General features: G+C 31.3%; 1 protein-coding gene across 5 annotated transcripts; it reads left to right on the top strand.

The window, feature by feature from the left end:
• Window positions 1–977: 977 nt before the first annotated feature.
• On the top strand, window positions 978–17,104 carry PRD3 (putative recombination initiation defects 3). 5 transcript variants are annotated; one of them, XM_088123668.1, is made up of 14 exons: window positions 978–1,213; window positions 1,812–1,959; window positions 4,042–4,195; window positions 4,374–4,508; window positions 4,810–4,862; window positions 4,976–5,170; window positions 5,347–5,412; window positions 5,504–5,553; window positions 6,069–6,222; window positions 6,406–6,499; window positions 7,297–7,405; window positions 10,872–10,930; window positions 15,000–15,147; window positions 16,773–17,104. In XM_088123668.1, the coding sequence occupies exons 1-11, from the start codon at window positions 1,149–1,151 to the stop codon at window positions 7,401–7,403; spliced, it is 1,221 nt and encodes a 406-aa protein (XP_087979794.1). In that variant the 5' UTR covers window positions 978–1,148; the 3' UTR covers window positions 7,404–7,405; window positions 10,872–10,930; window positions 15,000–15,147; window positions 16,773–17,104. The 5 variants fall into 5 exon arrangements, with proteins under 5 accessions (XP_087979794.1, XP_022147454.1, XP_087979793.1 ...); XM_022291762.2 differs by having other exon boundaries at window positions 7,291–7,405; XM_088123667.1 differs by having other exon boundaries at window positions 6,403–6,499.
• Window positions 17,105–21,357: the final 4,253 nt, after the last annotated feature.

Raw genomic sequence — 21,357 nt, 5'->3', positions numbered from 1 at the left:
CCAATAATTAAGTTTAATATTTAATATCACAAAGTATGTAGTTGAAAAAGTTAAAATATAATAAACCGATTGAGACTTTGTATAAACTAGATTGAAAACACCAATAAATTTAGAAGCTAAAACATATATTTGGGCAAACTATTTGTATTTGTCATATTCCAACAAATATTAAATTATATAAACAAAACACAAATACTAAATCGATTAGTATGTTTATAACTTTTACCTCCTAAAATTCAGTAGTGAGATTTAACATAATTCAACAGATTAATATATTAATAATATTTTTGAAAGGGTAGTAGTATGTCCAAATCATATTTAGTATTCTCAATCTAACAAACTGGTTAAGACATCTATTTATAATTAAAAATCGTGAATTTGAATCCGCACCCACATGCATACTAAAGAAGAAGAATCACGAATCCCCATTGATGTACTAAAGATAAAAATCACACTCATATTTAATTTATGAAATAAGAAAGTTAAATATCCTTACCACTTGAGGTATTTTTCAATTCGATATTTAATATTTTAAAATTTTCAAAATTACCACGATGTATTAAATGTCATCAAGTAAGTCATTTCACTTGTTAAATTTTATTAACAAAAATTTAATATGTCATCGAATAAGTGTAATATTAATATATTTTAACATGCGAACACCGCTACTTGTACGCTCCCTGTTACATAAAACTCAACTCGTTTATTTAAAAAAAAATACACTAGTACTTTTCTATTAATAAATATCTAATCGATAATCATTAATACATTAAGGATAAAATTGATAATTAAATTCGGTAGCATATTGAGAAATTTTGTCCAACGTTCTACACCCGACCACAGGGAATCCTTGTCCAGATTGGAGTTGGACCGTCGGGTTATACAATTAGAGATGGGCCGGTAATTCGGCCCACATTCCGAATCGCGTGCGGCGTTTCCCGCCATTGTTTTTTCTTTTCATATCCGTAATTTTGGAGCTTAACAACTACCAAGCTTAGGAGGAATATTTCCCATCTCCGTACTGTGAGGAAACAGATTCTTGGTTCGAGATTCGTGATCGTTCTTCTACCTTACACGCCTGCAGTTTTGGCCGAAGAGTTTAAGCGTATTTGGTTTATCAGTCTCCGCGCGGAGAGTGTTTCGATCAAATGCGGCTGAAGATCAACAAGGCCTGCGATCTCAGCTCTATCTCTGTTCTTCCTCCTCAATCCAGGTATGTATGTTTATTTCTTCATTTAAAGCGTTCTATTTTGTTTTGTTAGCAATAATTAATGGAAATAAGTAGTTTAGACTGCAATGTTGTCCATCTTCACTAGCTTGCAATTTTTTCTCCATACATTTCCCGCGCTTCTAGCTGTTTATTGTGTCCCGAGTTCTGACAGATATGGATCTCGTTTTGATCATAGGTATGTTTCTTGATGTTTCAGATGGAATTGATTGGTTTGAAGTTTTTAAGAGATCGACATTTTCAACATATTTTACTGTAAACTTCGAAATTTGTACTTACACAGCTTTGTGTAATTGTTTGTTTGATTGAATTGACTTCATTTTGTAGATACAAGACTCAGTGACTTTTAGTTTTGGATAAAAACATAGATGAGTTAGAATTTGAAGTTTTCAGACCATAACCTTGTCGTGAAATTGCAAGTTGAGTTCGCTGCAAATTAAACTCGATCCAATGTCTTTAGTTTTACGTCATTGTTTTCGTCTGTTTCAGAGGAAACACAAATAATAAGAAAGAAAGGAAAGTATAAAATTTCTCATAAACGTATTCTCAAATGAAAATATGAATTGTCTTGAATGATCTGAAGGAGGTCAAATGCACCTACTGGGCAGCAAGCACCACAGTTGCGATCACAACCTTCGCAACAATCCTTTTCACAGGGACTGTCATCTCAGCACGGCATGTATTCTCAGCTCTCGCAGAACTCTTTTGACGAAGTCGTGACAAATGATCAGGTCAATCTCGATTCTACTATGGATTTTCAGGTTTTAAGATTTCGCTTGCCTATAGAGAAAGCGAGTAATAGAAAGGAAATGGCATTAAAGTTGTATGGCTCTTTGTATTTCTAGCGATGAACAGTGATTCAAATTGCCGTGGAAGGAGGATTTCATTATGTATTTAAAAATTCTCTTATGGACATGCATTGGCTAACGCGATAGATGTGTTTATGAATATGATTAGATGGTTATGTTTATAATCTTGAAAGACTGCTTAGAATTTATGTGGTATATACATATACCATACTGAGTGAATATTTGCACTTCTATGCAAATAAAAAGTCAGTTGAGTATCTTTCTCATCTGAAATAACCATACTTCCTTTAATTGTTTTCTTAGTTTATCATTATAACTAACGAAAATTTCATAATCACGCTAATCCTTTTGTTCAATTACAATTAGTAGTAGTATACAGGACTTGATTCATTTTCACACTCTTTTGGGTTATTAATCGTTTAACTGAAGTTCCAAATTTCTTATTGTTAAAATTTATATTATTCAAACAATCTTGGGATGACTCAAGTGGTCAATGAAGGCCAATGTAAATAGCAAAGGACTTAGAGGGAATGAGCTCAAACATGGTGGCCACCTACTTAGGATTTAATATCCTAAGCAAGCTGGCTCGGACACACGGATTTCATAAAAAACAAAAAAAAAATATATTATTCAAATTTATTTTCCTTCTATTTGTTTATCTTAAGAGAATACTTTAGTAACTCCTGCAAACTCTTTAGTTGCAGTACTGGTAAATGAATCATCTATATATATGCTTTACTGGATGAGGCTCACTTGGACGTCGTTCTCATTTATAATCTCTTGAGAATGGTAACTGATACAACTTCAAAACATCTGAATATTCATTTTTCATGGTGATCATAATCTATGAGAAATCAGTTTACCCCATATAGATCACTAAAATTTTAACCGTGTAAAATATAATCATATGCATGAAGGTATTTATCCATTGACTCCGTTTCAAGTGCTTATTCTAGCCACTAGTAGAACTTTGTATTCTTTAATATTAGTCTGCCCAATGTAATTACTTTCCTGTCCGTATTAAGTCTATGACCTTGGTCAGTTTGGAGTGTAGATCCCTTCCACCTTATCCGAAATAATTTTCTTCTCATCATGGTTTACATTATTAGGACAAGGACCAACAATTTTATCAACTAAAATTGATTGGAACAGAATGTACACTAAAGGCGAGATGATTGCCAGTAAAGGAAAGAGGAGATGGGTAATACAATGAGGGACACGAATATGTTTAGTGGTTCGGCATTAGAAAACTTACGTCCACTCTGTGAATGCAGTAAGCAATTCACTCAGTATAGAAATTAGACCAAGCCTTTTGTGTGGTGATTACAGAGGTAAGAGCAACCCTATAATGAAGGAAAGAAGATCATTCACAACTGGAAAGGAGCGTCAGGTTGCTACCTCGTTAGCTAGGAAAGGTATCTTTTGCCTTTCGTGTTAGGATTTAAACTTGGGAAGGAGAGCTCCTAGCCCTCTCTAACGGCTGGGCACCTTTTGTATGTGAGGGATTTTCTCTATGCTTACGAGAACTTGAATAGTTAGGAAGATACCTTACAACATGATAAACTCAGTGAGCTGAGCTGGCAGGTTTCCAGGTACTCAGTGACACTGACACCTAAGCTTACATGCATTTTGCAGTGTAGACTAACTAGCTTTCCACATACAGATACATAATAGGCTACTTAAGTAACTCATCAAGTCCATACTAGAACTTGGAAGCTGAAATTCCTCAAACTGGTTGTAAAAATTGCTTATACTTTTTTCTTTTACGGCATCATTTTTTCTGAACAAGATACAAAACATTTCATAGAATCATTACATAAATGAAAGTGCCAGGATGAATGCTTCTAGTTTCTTGTGCAGTGATGATATGACTATGCCCTCGTATAGACTTGAAATAAAGTTTATTTATTATTATTATTATTATTTTTTTATGATTCAAGTTGCGTTCTTTCTTTTTTCATCACATCTTATGATTTATTTTAGACGTATCATTCTGTTTGACAGAGATTTAGCTCTCAAGACCGAGAAAACTCAATTAAGAAGAATTCATTTTTTCCTCCTCTAAGTTATTCCAGAGAAGATTGCCAATTGCCACTCTCTAGATCTTCTACCAGTCTAGTACAAAAATGGAAATCAACTCCTCTTCCGGACTCTAAGTGTAAGCTCACTCTCTTGGAACTCATATTACACGACACAGACTATTTCAATAAGTTTGTCTGATTTGATTACAGCGTGGTATAAATGTATATGTAGCCAGGGTGATAAGCTGTCATTTCTTACAGTCTTTATTTATTTGTTGCGACTTCAATTACGATAATTTTAGCTTTTCTTTTCAGGTCAAGTTGGTGAAGAACTTGACCGCCGCATTGGAAACATAGAAAACTCATTAAGCAAGTTTGGAATGATCTTGGATTCTCTTCACAGTGATGTCCTGCAACTAAACAAAGGAGTGAAGCAAGTTTCTCTGGATGGTGAGCTTTCCAATCCCTCAAGCTGAAAAGTAAAATCTGAAGAGAGAATATGCATTACTGCAAAAACCACTTTCTGAATTGAAACCTGATATGCTTGTTTCTCAAGTAGGAATATGGTGATTAATATTTAATTGAATTTTCATTTCCTTCATAAAGTAGAATTAAGATTTCTATGTTATGACTGTGAAAAGGGAAAGTGCCTAAATCAATAAGTAATTCTGACCTCTGAGTAATTGCTTCAAGGCGAAAAGTTTATTCAAATAATCTGCTTATTTATTTATTTATTTTTTTCGAATTGCAGTGGAGGGCATATGGCAAAAGATGACTGTTCACAGTAGCTCACTGCAGTCCGTGGTAAAAATAGTACTAGATCTAAGGAATATTTTACTGACCAATTAAGTTTGTTTAATTTTAGTCAGAATATCTAAATTGGGCATTCAACTAATGAGTGCAAAGTTCAACGTCAGAACAAAGAGCAAGATGACATTAGAGCTACCCTTGATGGAGGCTTCAAAGTGATATCTGATCAACTAAAGAAGGATGCATACCAAGAAAAGCTACATGAGATTTCCGATGTTCTTTCTGCGTTGGGAAAGCAAGTACAAGCATCTCTACTGAAATTAAAAGATGACGTCGTCAGCACATTCACACAAGAAATGAAGGCAAGTGCATGTGGTATTAGGTATTGCTATTAATACACAATAAAAATAATTTTCCTCCTAACTCTGGTTGTGATGGGATGGGGTGTTTATTTGGTACTTTAGACTGTTTTAAAATCTCAAGTAAATGCCACCTTTCTTGTCACGTAACTTGCTGGTAATTTTTCAATGATTTGTAGGCAATGAATTGTGCCTTGAAGAACCCATCACAGAAATTTCCACCAAACTCTATTCGATCACCTGAGGTTCTGTTTCTTATTAAATATCGGTCAAATATATCAAGCATCTGTTTCATTCTGAACATATCCTCAAGGAAGTTTTTCTTGCAAATGCCAGAGTAGCGGTTGTTTGGTTGTTCCACAGAAAAAGCGGCAGCGATGTAAAATGTATGAATCTTAGTTTTCATAATAACTGGCTTGATATCTAGTATTTTCATGCATTTAATATTTGGAAAATTGTCATTCTGTCTTAAATGAATAAATGAATTACTTATAATGGTGAATGGATTTAGATTGAACAGATGTCTCGGATTTAATCTTTTCTTGACGTTAAAAATGTAGAATTTCATGCAGTCTATGAAATTTATGACCTATAAAACTCCATAATTTCTTTCAGTTCCTGTATATTTTATGGCTCTGATATATAGCAGTCTGGAAGTTCTCAAAGGAATTACTGTGTAATATTCTATTAAATTCTGTAACTTGGCATTGTGGAGCATATTCGAGGAGCAAAAGAAATTTCCAATTCTTTCTACTGATGTTAACTTAATGTAGCATGACAAAATCATTCTCCTGAGCAAGCATAATGTTCAGGCGATTGTTAAATGAAATTTGGTATTATATGCAGTGGTCCTCTGTTCTTTAGCATCTTAAGAGAGCTTACTTTTTCCTCTTAACATCAGCCAATCTGCGTCTCCAAATGTTTGCATTCGAGCACCTGCAGTACAAAACGAGGAAGTGGGAGGTTGGAAATCAGTAAAAGTTTCAAAGGCTTTCTGCACTAATAGTGTGGTGAGAAAGGAAGATGCAAAGAAAGCAATTCCATTTTCTGAACAGGTATTGATTAGAATTTCATTATTTTTTATCTTTTTCTGCCATCTATCTCATTGCCATTTATCGCGGAAATTGTGTAATTGTATTTTTGATAGCCAATGTAGACGTTTTCCCTGATTATTGAGTCAGAAATTTTTACTAATTATTCTACGAAGTCACTAAAGATTTCACCTTGAATATTAGCAGTGCCTGGTGCTGGGAACAGAATATAGAGTTATTGTTGATTCCGATGAGGAGATCGGAAGAAGTTTCTCCTGCTTAATTGAAGAGAAGAAAACAGGTGATTCCTGGAAATATAGAAGAAGCATTTAGATAATATGAATATTGCTAATCATATCTTCTTCACGTGTAAATTGTCTAGCATGTAACTAACTAATGAGACATGGATAGGACGGAACAAAGAAATAATGACATGTATTAAAGAAAGTTAAGACATGGACACTGTTTAGATACATATAATATAGAAATTTGGTATTCATTTTAAGTGCTCGGGAGCAATCAGAATGGCGATTCTGATTTTGGATAGAGTAGACAATATGGGATTTCAGACAATCCCAAATTGATCTGATTGGCAATTTATTGGGCTGGTTAAGATAAGATATGTATGTATATTTTTTTAGTACAATAATATGGGGAGATTCGAACTCACGAATTTTTGGTTAGAAATAGATGCCTTGACCGAGGTATGCTCAAGTTGGAATGTGTCTAAGGTTTTTTTAGATGTTATGGACATGTGTTCAAGGCGAGTCTATCTGCCCTAGATATTGGACACTGATACTTTTAACTTTGGAGGAGCATTCATGCTTCATAAGAGGACAGTGGTGTGGCGTCTCAAAAGGACTTATTTCCGCAAGCAAAAACAGTGATCATTCCAAAAGAATATGAAACAAAGGGGTCCTATAATAGTGATATAAAGAGAAAGTTAGGAAACCCTCTGTAATGGAATTTTATTTTCAACGTGCTTCATTTGACTTTCAGATGAATCAGTGTTAACATGTCTCCATGCTGGATTATGAACTGAAGATTTGTATTTTGTTTGAAGTTATTTATATTAACGTGCCAAAATACTAGGTGAAGATGTAGGTTACTACTCCATAGAAGATGCCAAGGAAGAAACTGAAAGAATTTTAAGGAAAGCAAGAAGGCAGAAAAGGAAATGGTGCAATCCTATAATTATTAACTGAAGGTACATTTCTGCTCACCAATGATTGAATCTATCGGTTAAGGATCCTACATTGAAAAGAAAATGGATCTTACAAAGGTTTATAATTAACATGGGTCACCCTTTTCATTGCGAATTGATTTTGAGATGAAATCTATAAATATTAAAATCGTACTAGAGCCCAAAAGCTCAAACGAGCATCCAGTCTCTAATCTTATCAATGTAGGATCCTTAATACCATCTGGTCACTCATTTTATGTTCTGATTTCTGAAAATTATTGATTCGTAGGCATGGTGTAGGAAACGTTACTGAATTGACTACAAGGGTAGAATGTTTTTCTTCATTAATTATGTGATGGGTTCCTAAAAGCTAATAGGCAATACACACCTAAGTACTTTAAGCTCGGTTTGATAATGTTTTCGTTTATTGTTTTTCATTTCTAATTTTTGGGAACATAAGTGTTAAGGAATTATTCTTGTTTCTTGTTTCTCGTTTTTAAGAAACATTTTCAAAATTGTGTTGAATAACAAAATCAAGTTTATTGTTTCTTGTTCTAATTTTTTTCAAAACATAGATAATTTTTTTTATTTATAACATTCATACAAAAATCTCAAAAAATAAGTATAACATACCATTTTGAATATTTAATTTGAAAATTTTATTTTCATATAAAACTTATACTTCAACCAGAAATAATAAATTAGTACAAAATACATTTATTATTTTTTTTCGATAAAAAAAGAAATAACGATAAATAGTTATCAATTGTATGTTCGACAAGAGTCGATAACATTATCAAATAAGCTCCAAGTAATCCAAGATTATTCTCCTGCATAGTTATAGTTATGGTTATGGTTCCACTAAGTTTCAAGAAATCACTGGGAATTAAGAGTTCTCACAATCTTCTGTTATATTTGAGTGATGCAGGAGAAGAGAAAAAACGCTACAGAAATAGAGGGAAGAAGTAAAGGGAAACTGGAGAACCAAAAATTTGTGGGAATATTTTTTTTTTCTTTTTTCCTTTTTCTTTTATCCAACAACTTAGGAGTAAAATCTCAAGGAATGAAGTAGATACCAATTACCATTGAGCTATGCGTTGACAACCAAACTTTTCATTTATATGCCACAAATAAAATAATAGCCGCAGACATAAAAACATTTTAGATCAAATCTAACTATTGCAAGGTCAAATATAGTAGGAAATTATCATGAATGTAGCGTTCTCAAACTTGTAAAATATACTATCCGTATCATTTTATAAGAAAAATATTGAAATGAAAGAATATTTGTGAGTGATGGGGACGAGAAATCCTCTAGCTAAAAAGAAAAATAAAAACTACAAGAATGATCCCCATATGGTGTGCATTGAACGAAGATGTGAAAAAGCACCCAATCATGATATTTGCCTAAAAGTATGAGCTTGGTGGTTTCAATCTAAATATTAAACAGAATATAAATTGCACATTTCCAAAAAGCCTACATTCTCTTGGAAGCGAAAGTACGAATAAACATCAGAAGAAAATTGTGAAATATACCAAATTGAAAAGCCTGAACCATAATTTAAGTGATATTACAATTTAGGAAAAAGTGGTCAACTAAACCTTGTCCTGGAACAGATGGATGGAGAAAGAGAACCAAATGATATTTTGAGAGTTCAAAGATACAAACTCCCAAAAGAGGTGAAAAAAGACAACGTCCAGAAAAAAAAAAAAAACTCCAAAATGATAAAAAGAACAAGAGAATAAGACAATGAAGAACAAGATGACTAAAAATTTGACAAAATGATGAGCCTAAATAACCAAAACCACTCCCTTCGAGCTGCACATTGCATGAATAGGATTTACTAGAATCCTTAGTACAAAGTCTTCGGTTTATGAAGGAAAGTAAGATTACTTTTTGGTGCACAACTTGAAAATTTGTCATGTAGTCATCTGTCTTATATGTGTAGAAGTGTTCTCTGGTACTTCAAACTGCATCTAATTCTATGCAGGCCGTACTCAGCCCTTGCAACCTTTTGATAGAAATTGACCTCTAAGTTCATTTCAGCCTACTCAAAATTATGTGCACTTTTTGTCAAAGAAAATAGACTATGATAACTGTTGCCTGAAGGACACCACTAGCTAGCTTGTGAATCTAGGCCTTTTAAGTTTAAACTTGAGAAAGAATAGGCACCGTATCCTATCCTTGTGAGTCGGCGACCTTAGTTTTTACTAGGATGTTCATGGGGCGGGGATTGAGGCCCCATTTAATTCTCCATCTCCGCGAAATTTCACGAGGATCAGGGACGGGATTACCGGGGAATTCGTGGGGATCGGGTTCCTCGTGGGGACATTTATTATTTTTTTATTTTTTAAATTATCTTTCAACAAATATTTTTTTCTTAAAGAAATTTTTATTTAATTGCTAATTTCTAAGATCTAATTATCTCAAATATATATATTAGGTGGGTGTGAGTAGAGAAGAATACATGATTACATGATCTTTTTTAGTACATGTAAATATAAAGAGGATAATATAATTATTTTAGTGTATATATATATTAAAAAATTGACACGGCGGGGAACGTATTCCCCGTCCGAGTCCCCATTTAGGTAGTGGGGAAAATTTTTCCCCATCCCTACCCCACGGAAAATTTAAACAAGGAGTCTCCGCCCCATTTTGGTACATCTTTGCTGGAACAGGGCCCCATGGGAAAATTGAACCTCCCTAGTTTTTACACAACGCTAGTAAGTCTAAGGAAGAGAATATCATCTCAAATTTGTACTAAAATGATAGTATTACTCGTTAACCCCCCAATACAAAATCTGAAACAAACCTTAATCTGAACCCAGATCGTTTCTTAATGATCCATGATTTGTGACTACCTAGCAAATTAGAGTGCATATTGGTGAGTTATGATTAAGAGTCCTTTTGTTATAGACTCGCTTGAATAAGAAATATCCCCTTTTTATCTCATGCTAAAATTTGTATCATAACCAACGACCTTATCCCACTGATCTTCAATATTTTAGTGCATTTTCTCGTGGCAATGCAGCATTTAATCACTTGTGAAATTCTCGCCAGTATATACCATGTTTTTGGCAGGACCGCCATTTCCATTGGCTTATTGTTGCATGATTGATAAAAAATAGTCATTATTTCTATTTATTGACGAATAATACTCTTAGGTGCTTAGTTCTAATAATTTTAATATTTTTTTCTATTACAATACGTGGGTGGATATTTAACTCACACCCTTTTAGTCGGATATAGCTACCTTAACTAGTTGAGCTAAGCTTAAGTTGGCTAAAGAATTTTTTACAAGTAAAAAGAGAGAGGCTGGAAAAGAAATATTTTCTCTGTTTTTCAAAAAGCTAAAGACCTGTCAAAGTTTGAGTGTAGCGGTAAGAAGGTGCTCATTGGCAGTTTACTTTAGTAACCGAGTTCTAGAATTACAAAAGCCAAGAACGCGAACGCGGGACCAACCAACAGCTTTACTTTCTTTTGCAGGTGCAAGATGGCTCAGCACGATCAAGTTTCAGGATGTAAAGGCGCGGCCTTTCTTCTAGGTAATTGAATCTTTATCTTGCTGTTGAATGCCCACTTTTGCATGCTCCCCATCATGATTATCCGAGCCTTATTGCTTTTCGTGCATCTTTTTCTTTAGTTTCCACTGCCCAAAAACAAATATCCCACTTTGGAGCCTGGACTACAACTTTTGGTTTTGACATAAAACTTTTTTGTTTCCTGCGTTTGAGGAGCTCTCTGGAAGTGGTAGGACACTAGAATAAGTTTGAGCCATGCCTTGCCAGCCATTTTTAGCTTTTCTTTGAAACGAAGCAAAGCCGTAGATATTTGTTCCTCTTGGTCTTGGTAGTGTCCCTTTTGTTGTGGGTTTGGGATGGTGGGGTTTGAAAGATGAAGCCCATCACCAACTTTTTTGGGTAAGTCCATGCCTATTAACAGGAGATATGTCCACCACCAAGTCGTTTCATTGAATTTAACAAAGCCCACAAACTAGATATTGTTGTCTGCCAGTCCAACTAAGTCCCACATGGATGTTCTGTTTTATCAATATCCTGTCTTACGGATCTAAAGAGCAGTGGAACAGGAATTCAAACTCATGATCTCTTAGTTAGTAGTGCATGTATATGTTGTTTTATCAATACCTTGTTTTATGGACCCTAAAAAAAGTTTTTTACAACAAGTGAAGTTGGGAATTCGAACTCATGACGTTTTGGTTAGAGATTGGTGTTAATTATCGTTAAACTAAGTCTATATTTACTACAATAAAAAAGATCAATGATTTAAAAGTCATAGTTTATTTCATCACTCATAAATTTTCCTTTCTTGTCCATATTCAAAATTTACTTTAGTATTGTCAACTTCAAGTTCAACTGGTTAAGGCGTCAAGAATTCAAGTTTCGAATCTCCACCCAACATATCATTGAATTAAAAAAAAAAAAGTGAAAATTACTTTAGGTAGGTTAAAAACTGTGATTTTATATAGTATATGGTTGGGAAAAATGCAGCATGGAAATATATATGCACTGTGAACATGATTTGGCCCATGTGATATAAAATAAAGTCAGGGAGTGGGGAAAGGGGAACGGGGTCTCGGAACTTTTTTCCCCTCCCTCCAAACATTCATTCTATGTTAATGAAAATAATAAGGTTAAATTAAATTAATCTATATATCATTTTAATTCCTAACTGTAATAAAGTTTTAGTTACAATCTTAAAACTTTAGACAGTACCAACAAAACCCTGATGTGATAGGTTCATTAATTATTATTATTATTATTTTAGTTGAAGGGAAAAGATTTTCGAACCTTATGTTCATGCCAACTAATTGAACTAGTACATATGTAAGGTTATTCCTTAAGGCCTCAAGCCATCCAAGTTATCCTCTGGGGACAAAGATAGTTTTTTTAGTTAAATAGTAGGATGGAGATTGAATCATTAACTTTTGAATTGAAAATAGATGTTTTTATCTATCGAGTTAGGTTCGAATTAACTACTTTAAAAAGATAGTTGACAGTTGTTTTCTAGCAAAATAATATAATGAAATTTTATTATTCTGATGTGATGATTGAGAAAATTTAGTTTCCTTTCACATGTCAATATAGTATTTATGTCATCTTAGGGAGAAATTATTGCATGAGGTTGTACAATATGACTCATGCTTTATTAATTGCTCAATAGTAGATTCTGTGATAAACAAGTAAAGCATCAACTATATTGTGTGAATCTTATTCAATAATTAATGCTTTCTCTTATTGGACAATCAAATGTGTATTTTGAGAACTTTTTTCATAAAAAAACTTTTACAGGTACAAGAAAAAGTTTACTACAGATTTTCTTGAAAAAAAAATTGTTAAAAGTACGAGTAAAGATGGAGAAATTTGAACTATGGATGAAAATTTTTAAGTCGACTTTGTTAATATATCATGGATATTTTATAAAATCTCTGAAAATTATATATATAATTCAAAAAATTTCTGGGGTAGTTTTGATGTTGTCCAAGATTTAACAATTTTTAAAATATATCTCAATTACTGGAAAGGGAAAAAAAGAGTTCATAGCTTCATTGCATTTTATGACCTATTGATTTAGGATATACATGATATATAAATTTTTCGTCTCTATTATTGTTATTATTATTATTTTAACTTTTTTCGAGTTAAACGAATATTTATTATTTTACCTTTTCCAAATTAAACGAATGTGGAGTGAGATAAGAATTAAACCTTCCATCTTAGGGGAGATATGGTTGTCTTGACCCCTAAAGGTTGACACATCTCTTTTAAACCTTAACAAATAATATTAGAGAGGTAGAGATGTTTTAATTTAACTACTAAATTATGCCGGGGTTGACTAATCAAATATATTCAGAATGAGAAAAACTTAATGTAATTAAAAGCTATAAACTAAAGGTTGCCTCTTCTAATATATAGTTTTTTTTTTGTTTTTTTTGTTTTTTTTATTACACCAACAGGATGAGATGATTCAAACCTAGGACCTTTAGCGTAGTAAATAATGTCTTGATTAGTTGAACTATGTTCAGATTAACTCTTCCTCTCTATATAGTTATCTCTCGATTCTCTTTTTCATAAATAAAAATCCAAACAATTACCATGTACTTTTTAATCAAAAGGGTTATATTCTAAGCACAAATGATTAGCTTAGTAGAATAATTGTTAATTAGGACTGATTTTGATTTTGATTTTTTTTCTTCCTCTCTGTATAGTTGTCTTATTAGGGATATTCTCCAAAAGTATGATATAAATTACAAATTATTGAACAAACTTCTTTCACATTCTTAATTTTCTTTATTTGGTGATGCCTACCATGAAACATCTAACCAATCTGATGCCTACTCATTAGCCACCTTATTCTTTTAGGAATGATGAAAAAGAATAGAGATGACTTTTTATAAAATGAAAATGAGAAGTTTTTCATTGACATTAAAAGTATACAAATTGATGAGAAATTTAATCCTAAATCCTCTGCTCTCCATATTTAAAATAATTTAAGGGAAAAAAAGCTTTAAAATTTTCTCCCTTTTTAACCTTCTTTAGTTAAAAACTAACCACTCAACTTTTAGACACACACACATATATCTTTCTAATTTCTTAATTCATTCTCTAAAATTTTAATGTGTGGAATTGTCAGATTTATGTCTGATTGAAGACTATTTTTTTTATTGAAATTTTTAGTTGGTGCTTTGTAGCATGCCTAATGCCTTAAAATATAAATAAGCTTGAGTTGACTTAAATAAATAGTATACAAATTATTAAATTTGTGTAACTAATAATAATTTTTATTATTATATAGAGAAAGTCCCTAAATTTAATTTGAAACCAATATGTTGCAATTTGTATTTGATTTTGTAATATAATTTATTTGAGCTTGTGGGATTATATATTAGTACTAGATTTGCAATCTAGCTTTGGGGTCTTATTTCTAACAATTTGAACAAAAATTGTCAAAATAAGATCTTTGAGATTATAGTTGAAGCTTTAGAAGAGGAGTTAGGTCAGTTTTAATAATCTTACATTTTTTTTCTTTAGTACAACATGTGAGGTGGAGATTCGAACTCACGATATTTTTGTTGGAAATAGATGTCTTACCCACCAATAATTTTATATGTTAAATCTCCATTTATTTGTTAACTTAACTAGTGTAACAAGATTAAAAAAAAAGACACCCTTTACAAAGTAAGCCAAAAAAAAATCATGATTTCCCAAATTTAGGATGGATATATGTACTTTTTGTAAAAAAAAAAAAGAAAAAAAGGGTAGGAGATAGATAGTTGAGATACAATACTAGTTATATAATAAAAGCAATATAAGGACAAAAATTAGTGAGCCCATCTTCCTTTAGTTCACCAAACCCACAACCATCACAACATAATAAAGTGAAGTCTTGACTTTAATTTCAACAATATTCGGATGTTAGTAACCTATTTTCATGTTGTTCACCACTCGAGATTTGACCGTTTTTTTTCCTTTTTTTTGAAAGTAGAAAAGCTATCTCTCTCTCTTTTGTATTTAATTTTGATCGGCACCTAAATTTTTTTTATTTTATTTTTCTCTTATAAATAATCTCTCATTGTCTTCTTTTCTATTGATGTAGGCTGTGGCTTGAAAGTTCCATTTGCAATATCAAAATCTTCAGCAGTGAGGAAAAGCATCCAAAGCCCCACCAAGGAACCCTATGCCTTGACGCAAGAGCCTACCCACCCACCCACATCCAACGTCCAAAAAATTAAAGAAAAAAAAAGGTTCATCATTATTTCCCTCTTTCTTTCATGAAAGTAGCCAGTTATGCTTTTAGGAATTTACTTAGGGTCTCTATCTGCATTTTCTTCATGGAAATTATTTTGAAATATAAATTTTCTTCTTGTTTCTTTAAACTGATCTAACGCATGGTTGGTTATAAGTAAAGAGTAGGGTTTTTAGATAATTATTGAAAATATATCCAAAAAAGTTTAAACATATCTTAACCTATTTATAAGTTTTCTTCACTACAATTCATGTGCGGGTATGAGAATTTGAAATCCCAACTTCAATAACTGACATCTATCTATAAATTTTTAGGGGTGTATAAGATTAATTTGGTATAGTATTATCAAAATAAAAAAAATATCTTATAGCTATCTTTTGTTTAGTACGAGAAGTGGGATGAACAGATTTGAACTCATAACCTCTTGGTTAGAGACATGTGTTGATTAACATTGAGCTAAGCTCATGTTAGACATCTTATAGCTAACTTAAGTTTAGTTCAATAGTTAAGGTATTAGTAACTTTTCGTATGGGTGGAAAAAAAGGAAAACACTTGGTTTCTCAACAATGAGGAAGAAATTCCTCTTCATCGTTAAATATTTGACAATTTATTATTATTTAAAAAAAAGTATCTATATTTTGCATTTTTCTCTCTTAGTTGTCAAGCATTTAATGGTGAAAATGACCAATTTGCAGTATATTTTTTTTGGGTAAAAATGGTAAGAATTCAGAATTTAAACTTTTGTAAAAGAATCTCAGAAGATAAATACAAAATCTGGAATTCTATTGGTGAATAGGCAATAATGTTCATCTGTGTTATTTAATGTGAATTAATTGAAAGCCGGAGTGTCGGCTGGATGACATAATTGTTGTGGCCTTGCTTCGCATCAAAAACCAAACACCCAAAAAAAAAAAAAAAACTCTCTTTGATGCTTCCAATTGACCTAACATGACAATCTAATCCCAACAAACTAATCAAAGGCCAGAGGCGTATGCTTTAGTTGGAATGGCTAATCATTTTCACTTCCTTAGGCTTATTATATTTATATAATTAATTATAATGCAAGGGATGACTGATGACGATGGGATGGATGGATATTGAAACCATTATTAATTGTATTCTGTTTTATGATGAATATATGGTTGTTGATCTCTTCATGCTCCGCTGATTACCACTGTATATATATATATATACTTTTTTTTCCTTTCTTTTTTGTCAAAAATTTAATATTGTGTTAAGGATAACGGTACTCTTGTACTTCAAAAACATAATCATTACGACTTTACTTTTTAGTTTCATTCAAAAAATCTCATAGTAATAAAGATAATTGCCTTTATATATATACCTATAATCTTACCTGTATTTAGTCAATGTGGGACTTGGTCGTATTCCCAACATAATTGACAATGAACGGGTGTTAACAAATGATCAGTATCTAAATATTATTATTTTACTGTGATTTCCCATCAGCATAGAGATAAAAAGATTGTTGGGGGAAATGATTGAATATTGGAATTAATAATGATTTTTTTTTTTTTTTTTTGTGGTGATTGTTAGGTTTACCCAATGCAATATCCCATTTTCCCCTCCCCTTTACTGATGTTGCATTTGCATATCTTTCAGGTGAAGCAACAGGTAAAAAGAGCAACCCTGCCCCCTCTGGTGCTGTTGCCATCCAAAGTACCTCTCTCTACCTCTCTCTCTTTCTTGTTTTGGTGTTTGGGCTGGGGGTCCTCCTGTCTTTTTGCCTTTTTACCCATCTAACTGAAGTGAAATCTGGTAGATTACATTATACCTCCCTCTCTCTTGTTGGTGGTTGGGCTAGGGGTCCTCTTGTTTTATTTCTTTTCTTGTTCGTTTCTTTACCAAGGTGATTGACAAGTGATAGGACTTAAATCTTGATATGCTACTTATATATATACACGATATTAGGGCGGGACGGGTTTGAGAATGCACTTTCTGATTTCTACCCGTGCAATTTTCCTTTTAATCCCTATCTTCTTTCCATTTCTTAGCTTTTTGGCTTATGGAAATCTAATGTCTCCCTTTTATGTGGATGAGAATTTGAACTCACGACCTTGTTTTAACTAGTTGATATAAATTAATTTAAATAGGCGATGCATATATAGTATTAATAATAATAATTTTTTAAAGAAAATTTTGGGATGGAGGTTGAGGTGAGATAGAGGCTTCTATATTTTATCTTCAAAAATATCAAAACAAATACCTTTTACGATTTCCAACGACAATTTAGAATAATGAAAAAGTTTAATCTCGTAAGGACTCCGCAAAGTTTTGTAATCCCTATTTATATGAACTCAATTTTGTTGATTAGTTTTTCTTATTTAAATATATTTATAACTTTTTTATGCTGTGGAATCAGTAACTTTGTGTTCTGGTTTAAGAAGCAATGACTATCATTATAATTAATCAGGAATCTAGTTAGATGTAAATCAACAATTATCCTTTAAAATAAGAAAAAGGAACATATAAATCACTTTTTAGATAGATTTGTCAGTCAAATATAAATCATCGATCATAAAAAGTCGTAAGTTCAAATCATCTAATCATCTCCCTTATTTATTGTTGAATAGAAAAACATATGAATCACTAACTTGAAAATAGTAACATTTTAAAAATGTATGGTCAATTTTTATGTATGCATAAATAAATAAAATTGTTCATCTAAATTTTCTATAATCATCGGTGCATTAATCTTAACCATCATAACTAAACATAAAGTAAAATATGATATAAACTAACTTTAAGTATTGTTAGACTGGTTAGAATATAAAGTAGCTTTCTCAAGATCACGCGTTAAAATCTCCATCCGTCGAATTGGATGAACCTAAGGACAAAAAAAAAAGGATAAAAATAAATAAATATGGTAAGATACTTGTAAAGTAAGATATGGTAAAAAAGGAAGGGAGGTGGAGCCCACCAGGGACCAGGGAGGGCCCACTGAGCTCCACATAGGCCCAACTGCTCCGATTTTTGGGAATTATTTGGTGCGTGCATCTTTACCGTTCATATTCTATAATTCTCTCGTCATTGTTAGATGTACGGTCCCTATAAAATACAAATAACTCAAAATTAATGTGATTTTTTTTAATCATGATTGGACGCTCAACTATAATGTAATCGCCCGCACCAGATTACTTCTCTCCCAACGGAATTTCACCGACACGTTTCTTTGTTTCTCATTTCCCTTTTCACAAATTCTTTTCATATATATATATATTAGATAATGTGTTCAAATTCTAAAATATTCCTTGTTTGAGTGCCCCTTTTAGTTTCATCTATTTTGGTAACTTAATTTTTATTCATTTTAGTTATTGTGATTTTAAAATATTTGTTATGGTTCAGGTATTTGAAGTGACCATTTGGTCTCTATTTGCAAATATTTTAGTACGAATGAAACATTTAATACATTTTCTATGGTTATATTTCAAAAAAATTAGTTAGTGCAATGTCATGTTAAAATTATTATTATAATAAATTAGATACAACTAAAAATGAGGGGACAAAAATTGTCACTTTAAGATATACATAAACCAAGATAAATGTTTCGAAAGTACAGTGACGAAAATGAATAAAAGTTGAAAACATAAACATAAAATAAACGTTTTAAAAGCACGAAAACTCAAATAAACCAAAATCACAAGTACATGTGCCATATTTAAACTTAATAGTATATAGTTATTAGGGAAGATGGTATGAATCTATGACTTGCAAAAAATAATTTGATATCTAACTAGTTAAGTATAAGATCTACTTGTCAATCCAAGCATAGTTGAACGGATTTAGGCACCTATTTCCGATCAAAAGATCGTGATTTTGAATGATCTACTTATTAGAGATATCTTAAATCAACTTCATTTATTTAATATCTACTAGTTAAGTATAAGGTTTACTTACCAACCTGAAGATAGTTGAACCAGTTTAGGTACCTATCTCCAACAAAAAGATAGTGAGTTAAGATATCTTAAATTGACTTCATTTATACTTTTAAAAAAACAAACTTAATTTTACTGGTGTTGATTTGTTTCTGGTGTTTGTTTATTTATTTGAATGAGGTTATTTTTTCCAAAATTGACATTTTAAAACTACACAGGAAATAAAATGAACCAGAGTGAAAGGTTTTTTTTTTCTTGTTTTTTTACCAAAATATTATTTAGAGCTCTATTTAAACTAAGAATTAGTTTGAAGATTAAGGGAACCGTTCTCCTTAAATTAGGGATTTTGTAGCAAAAAGAGTGGGTTTTGAATTCAAACATTACGACTCTCTCAATAATTATGAATGAATAAGGAGAATGGATGTCCTAATCCCAAAATATGCCTTCAATTCAGCCACGCAATCCAATTGCTTCCTCTTCACTAAAGTTTGAAAATTTTAATAATATCAAAAGTAAAATTCCTTTGTTACTTTTCTTCTTTTCTCCCAATCATAACTTTTCTTTTCCAATCAATTATGATGAATTATCACATCACACTCTAAATTTTGGACCAACACAATGTTTTAATAGTATTTATTATATTGGGTTAAATACTGTTTTGTATTTTTCATTATTGTTTATTTTGATTTTTATATTTTAAATTTTATCCATTTTAGTTGATATACTTTCAAAACATTTATTTTGATTTCTATACAATGGTCACGTTGATTCCTATATTTTTTTAAATGATCATTGCTATATAAAGTCTATTTAGCATTTTGTTCATTTATATAAATAAAAAAAAATCCCACCCTACCATTATAAATAATAATAATAATAATATCAATATGAGAGTAATACAATGGGTAAAGACACATATTATCGAGCAGAGTATTTACTTGGAATCTTTATTTGTTATTACTAAAAAAATAACAAATTAAAAAAAAACTCATAATTCTCGGTGAATATATTATATTTAAAGTACATTTCATCAGTTTGACATTTTTTTTTTGCCAGACCAGCACAATGCGCCACCAGATCAGTGCCACGTCATCCTCTGGTCATGCTTTCTATTTTCCATTTTTATTATCTTGCCATATAGTATGCCAATTAATATTATTTATATATACAAATATACTCGAAGAAATTAATTTAATTTATATTAACAAATACCAACAAAAAATAAAAAAAGTGAAAAGTTCTGAAAGGACCCTCTCCTGTCTGAATCAATCACAATTCCCCCTCCCATCCCCCAAATAATAACAAATAATAAGGAAAGAAAAAAAAACTCATTTTACACTATTATAATTTTTAAGTTGTTTAGATATGTATTTACAAAGATTGTATAGTATACTAATTTTTTTTAAAGAACAAAAAATAAAAATTAATTTGTCACATTCATATTTACTATTAAATGCCAATTTTAAATACTAATTTGAGTATGATAATGTCAGTATAACTCAACTATTTAAAATATAAAGTACAATTTTGTGAGATTAGAGGTTTAATTCTCATCCAGATTATTGTTGATGAATTAAAAAAAAATAATAATTTGAATATAATTAAATTGGTATTAATTTAATGATGTTTTTTATTGGTTGAGTGGATTAAGGAGCTTATTATTTTTAAAACATATTCAAAATTTGAGAAAATTATTCCCTTAAAATGATTAGTTCACTTAAAATTTATAAAATCTTATATTACAAATAAGAAAAATGGGATTTAATCCTATGATATTTATGACGAAATATATTTAAATTATACTGAAATCAATATTTTACCTTAAACTAAAATTTAATTTTCAAGTACCCATCAAAGTATATATGACTTATGAGTTAAATTTGATCCCATTAACAATAGTTTAAACATGTTATATTTCATTGCTTAAATTGATGCAAATTTTTTTCCAGATTTTTTTACGAAACAATCAATTTAAAACAACATAGAAAATAGAGAGAATACTCTGAATTAAAAATACACAAACAAAAGAACCAGTCAAGAAAACCCAACTATTATTAAATGATATGCTAAAATTCCATCCACATTAAAAAAATGGATAAAATCTTAAATCGTGGGAGATGATTAAAAAGAAAAAATAAAAGATCCTAATCTCATAAAAATAATACTTAACATCCTAATTACCAAAGAAAAGTCTGACAAGTATTTATTAAAAAAACAAATAATTGTATATTCTTTTCCATACCTCTCCCTCTCAATTGTTAAATAATTACTTACTCGAGTGTCTTATTCTTACCATCATCGTAATAAAGGAG

This window comes from Momordica charantia (genome assembly GCF_013281855.1).
Source record: "Momordica charantia cultivar OHB3-1 chromosome 5 unlocalized genomic scaffold, Mcharantia_2.0 BLBB01000005.1, whole genome shotgun sequence".
NCBI lineage: Eukaryota > Viridiplantae > Streptophyta > Magnoliopsida > Cucurbitales > Cucurbitaceae > Momordica > Momordica charantia.
The sequence above is the reverse complement of the archived record's forward strand: the minus strand, read 5'-3'. Positions and strand labels throughout refer to the sequence as shown.

What these genes read in the sequence shown, in the direction of transcription:
- PRD3 (XM_022291760.2), top strand. Translation starts at nt 1,149, where the DNA reads ATGCGGCTGAAGATCAACAAGGCCTGCGATCTCAGCTCTATCTCTGTT. An exon ending in GAAGCAAGTTTCTCTGGATG is followed by an intron (nt 4,509 to 4,809) that starts GTGAGCTTTCCA and finishes TTCGAATTGCAG; the next exon opens with TGGAGGGCATATGGCAAAAG. An exon ending in CAATTCCATTTTCTGAACAG is followed by an intron (nt 6,223 to 6,402) that starts GTATTGATTAGA and finishes CTTGAATATTAG; the next exon opens with CAGTGCCTGGTGCTGGGAAC.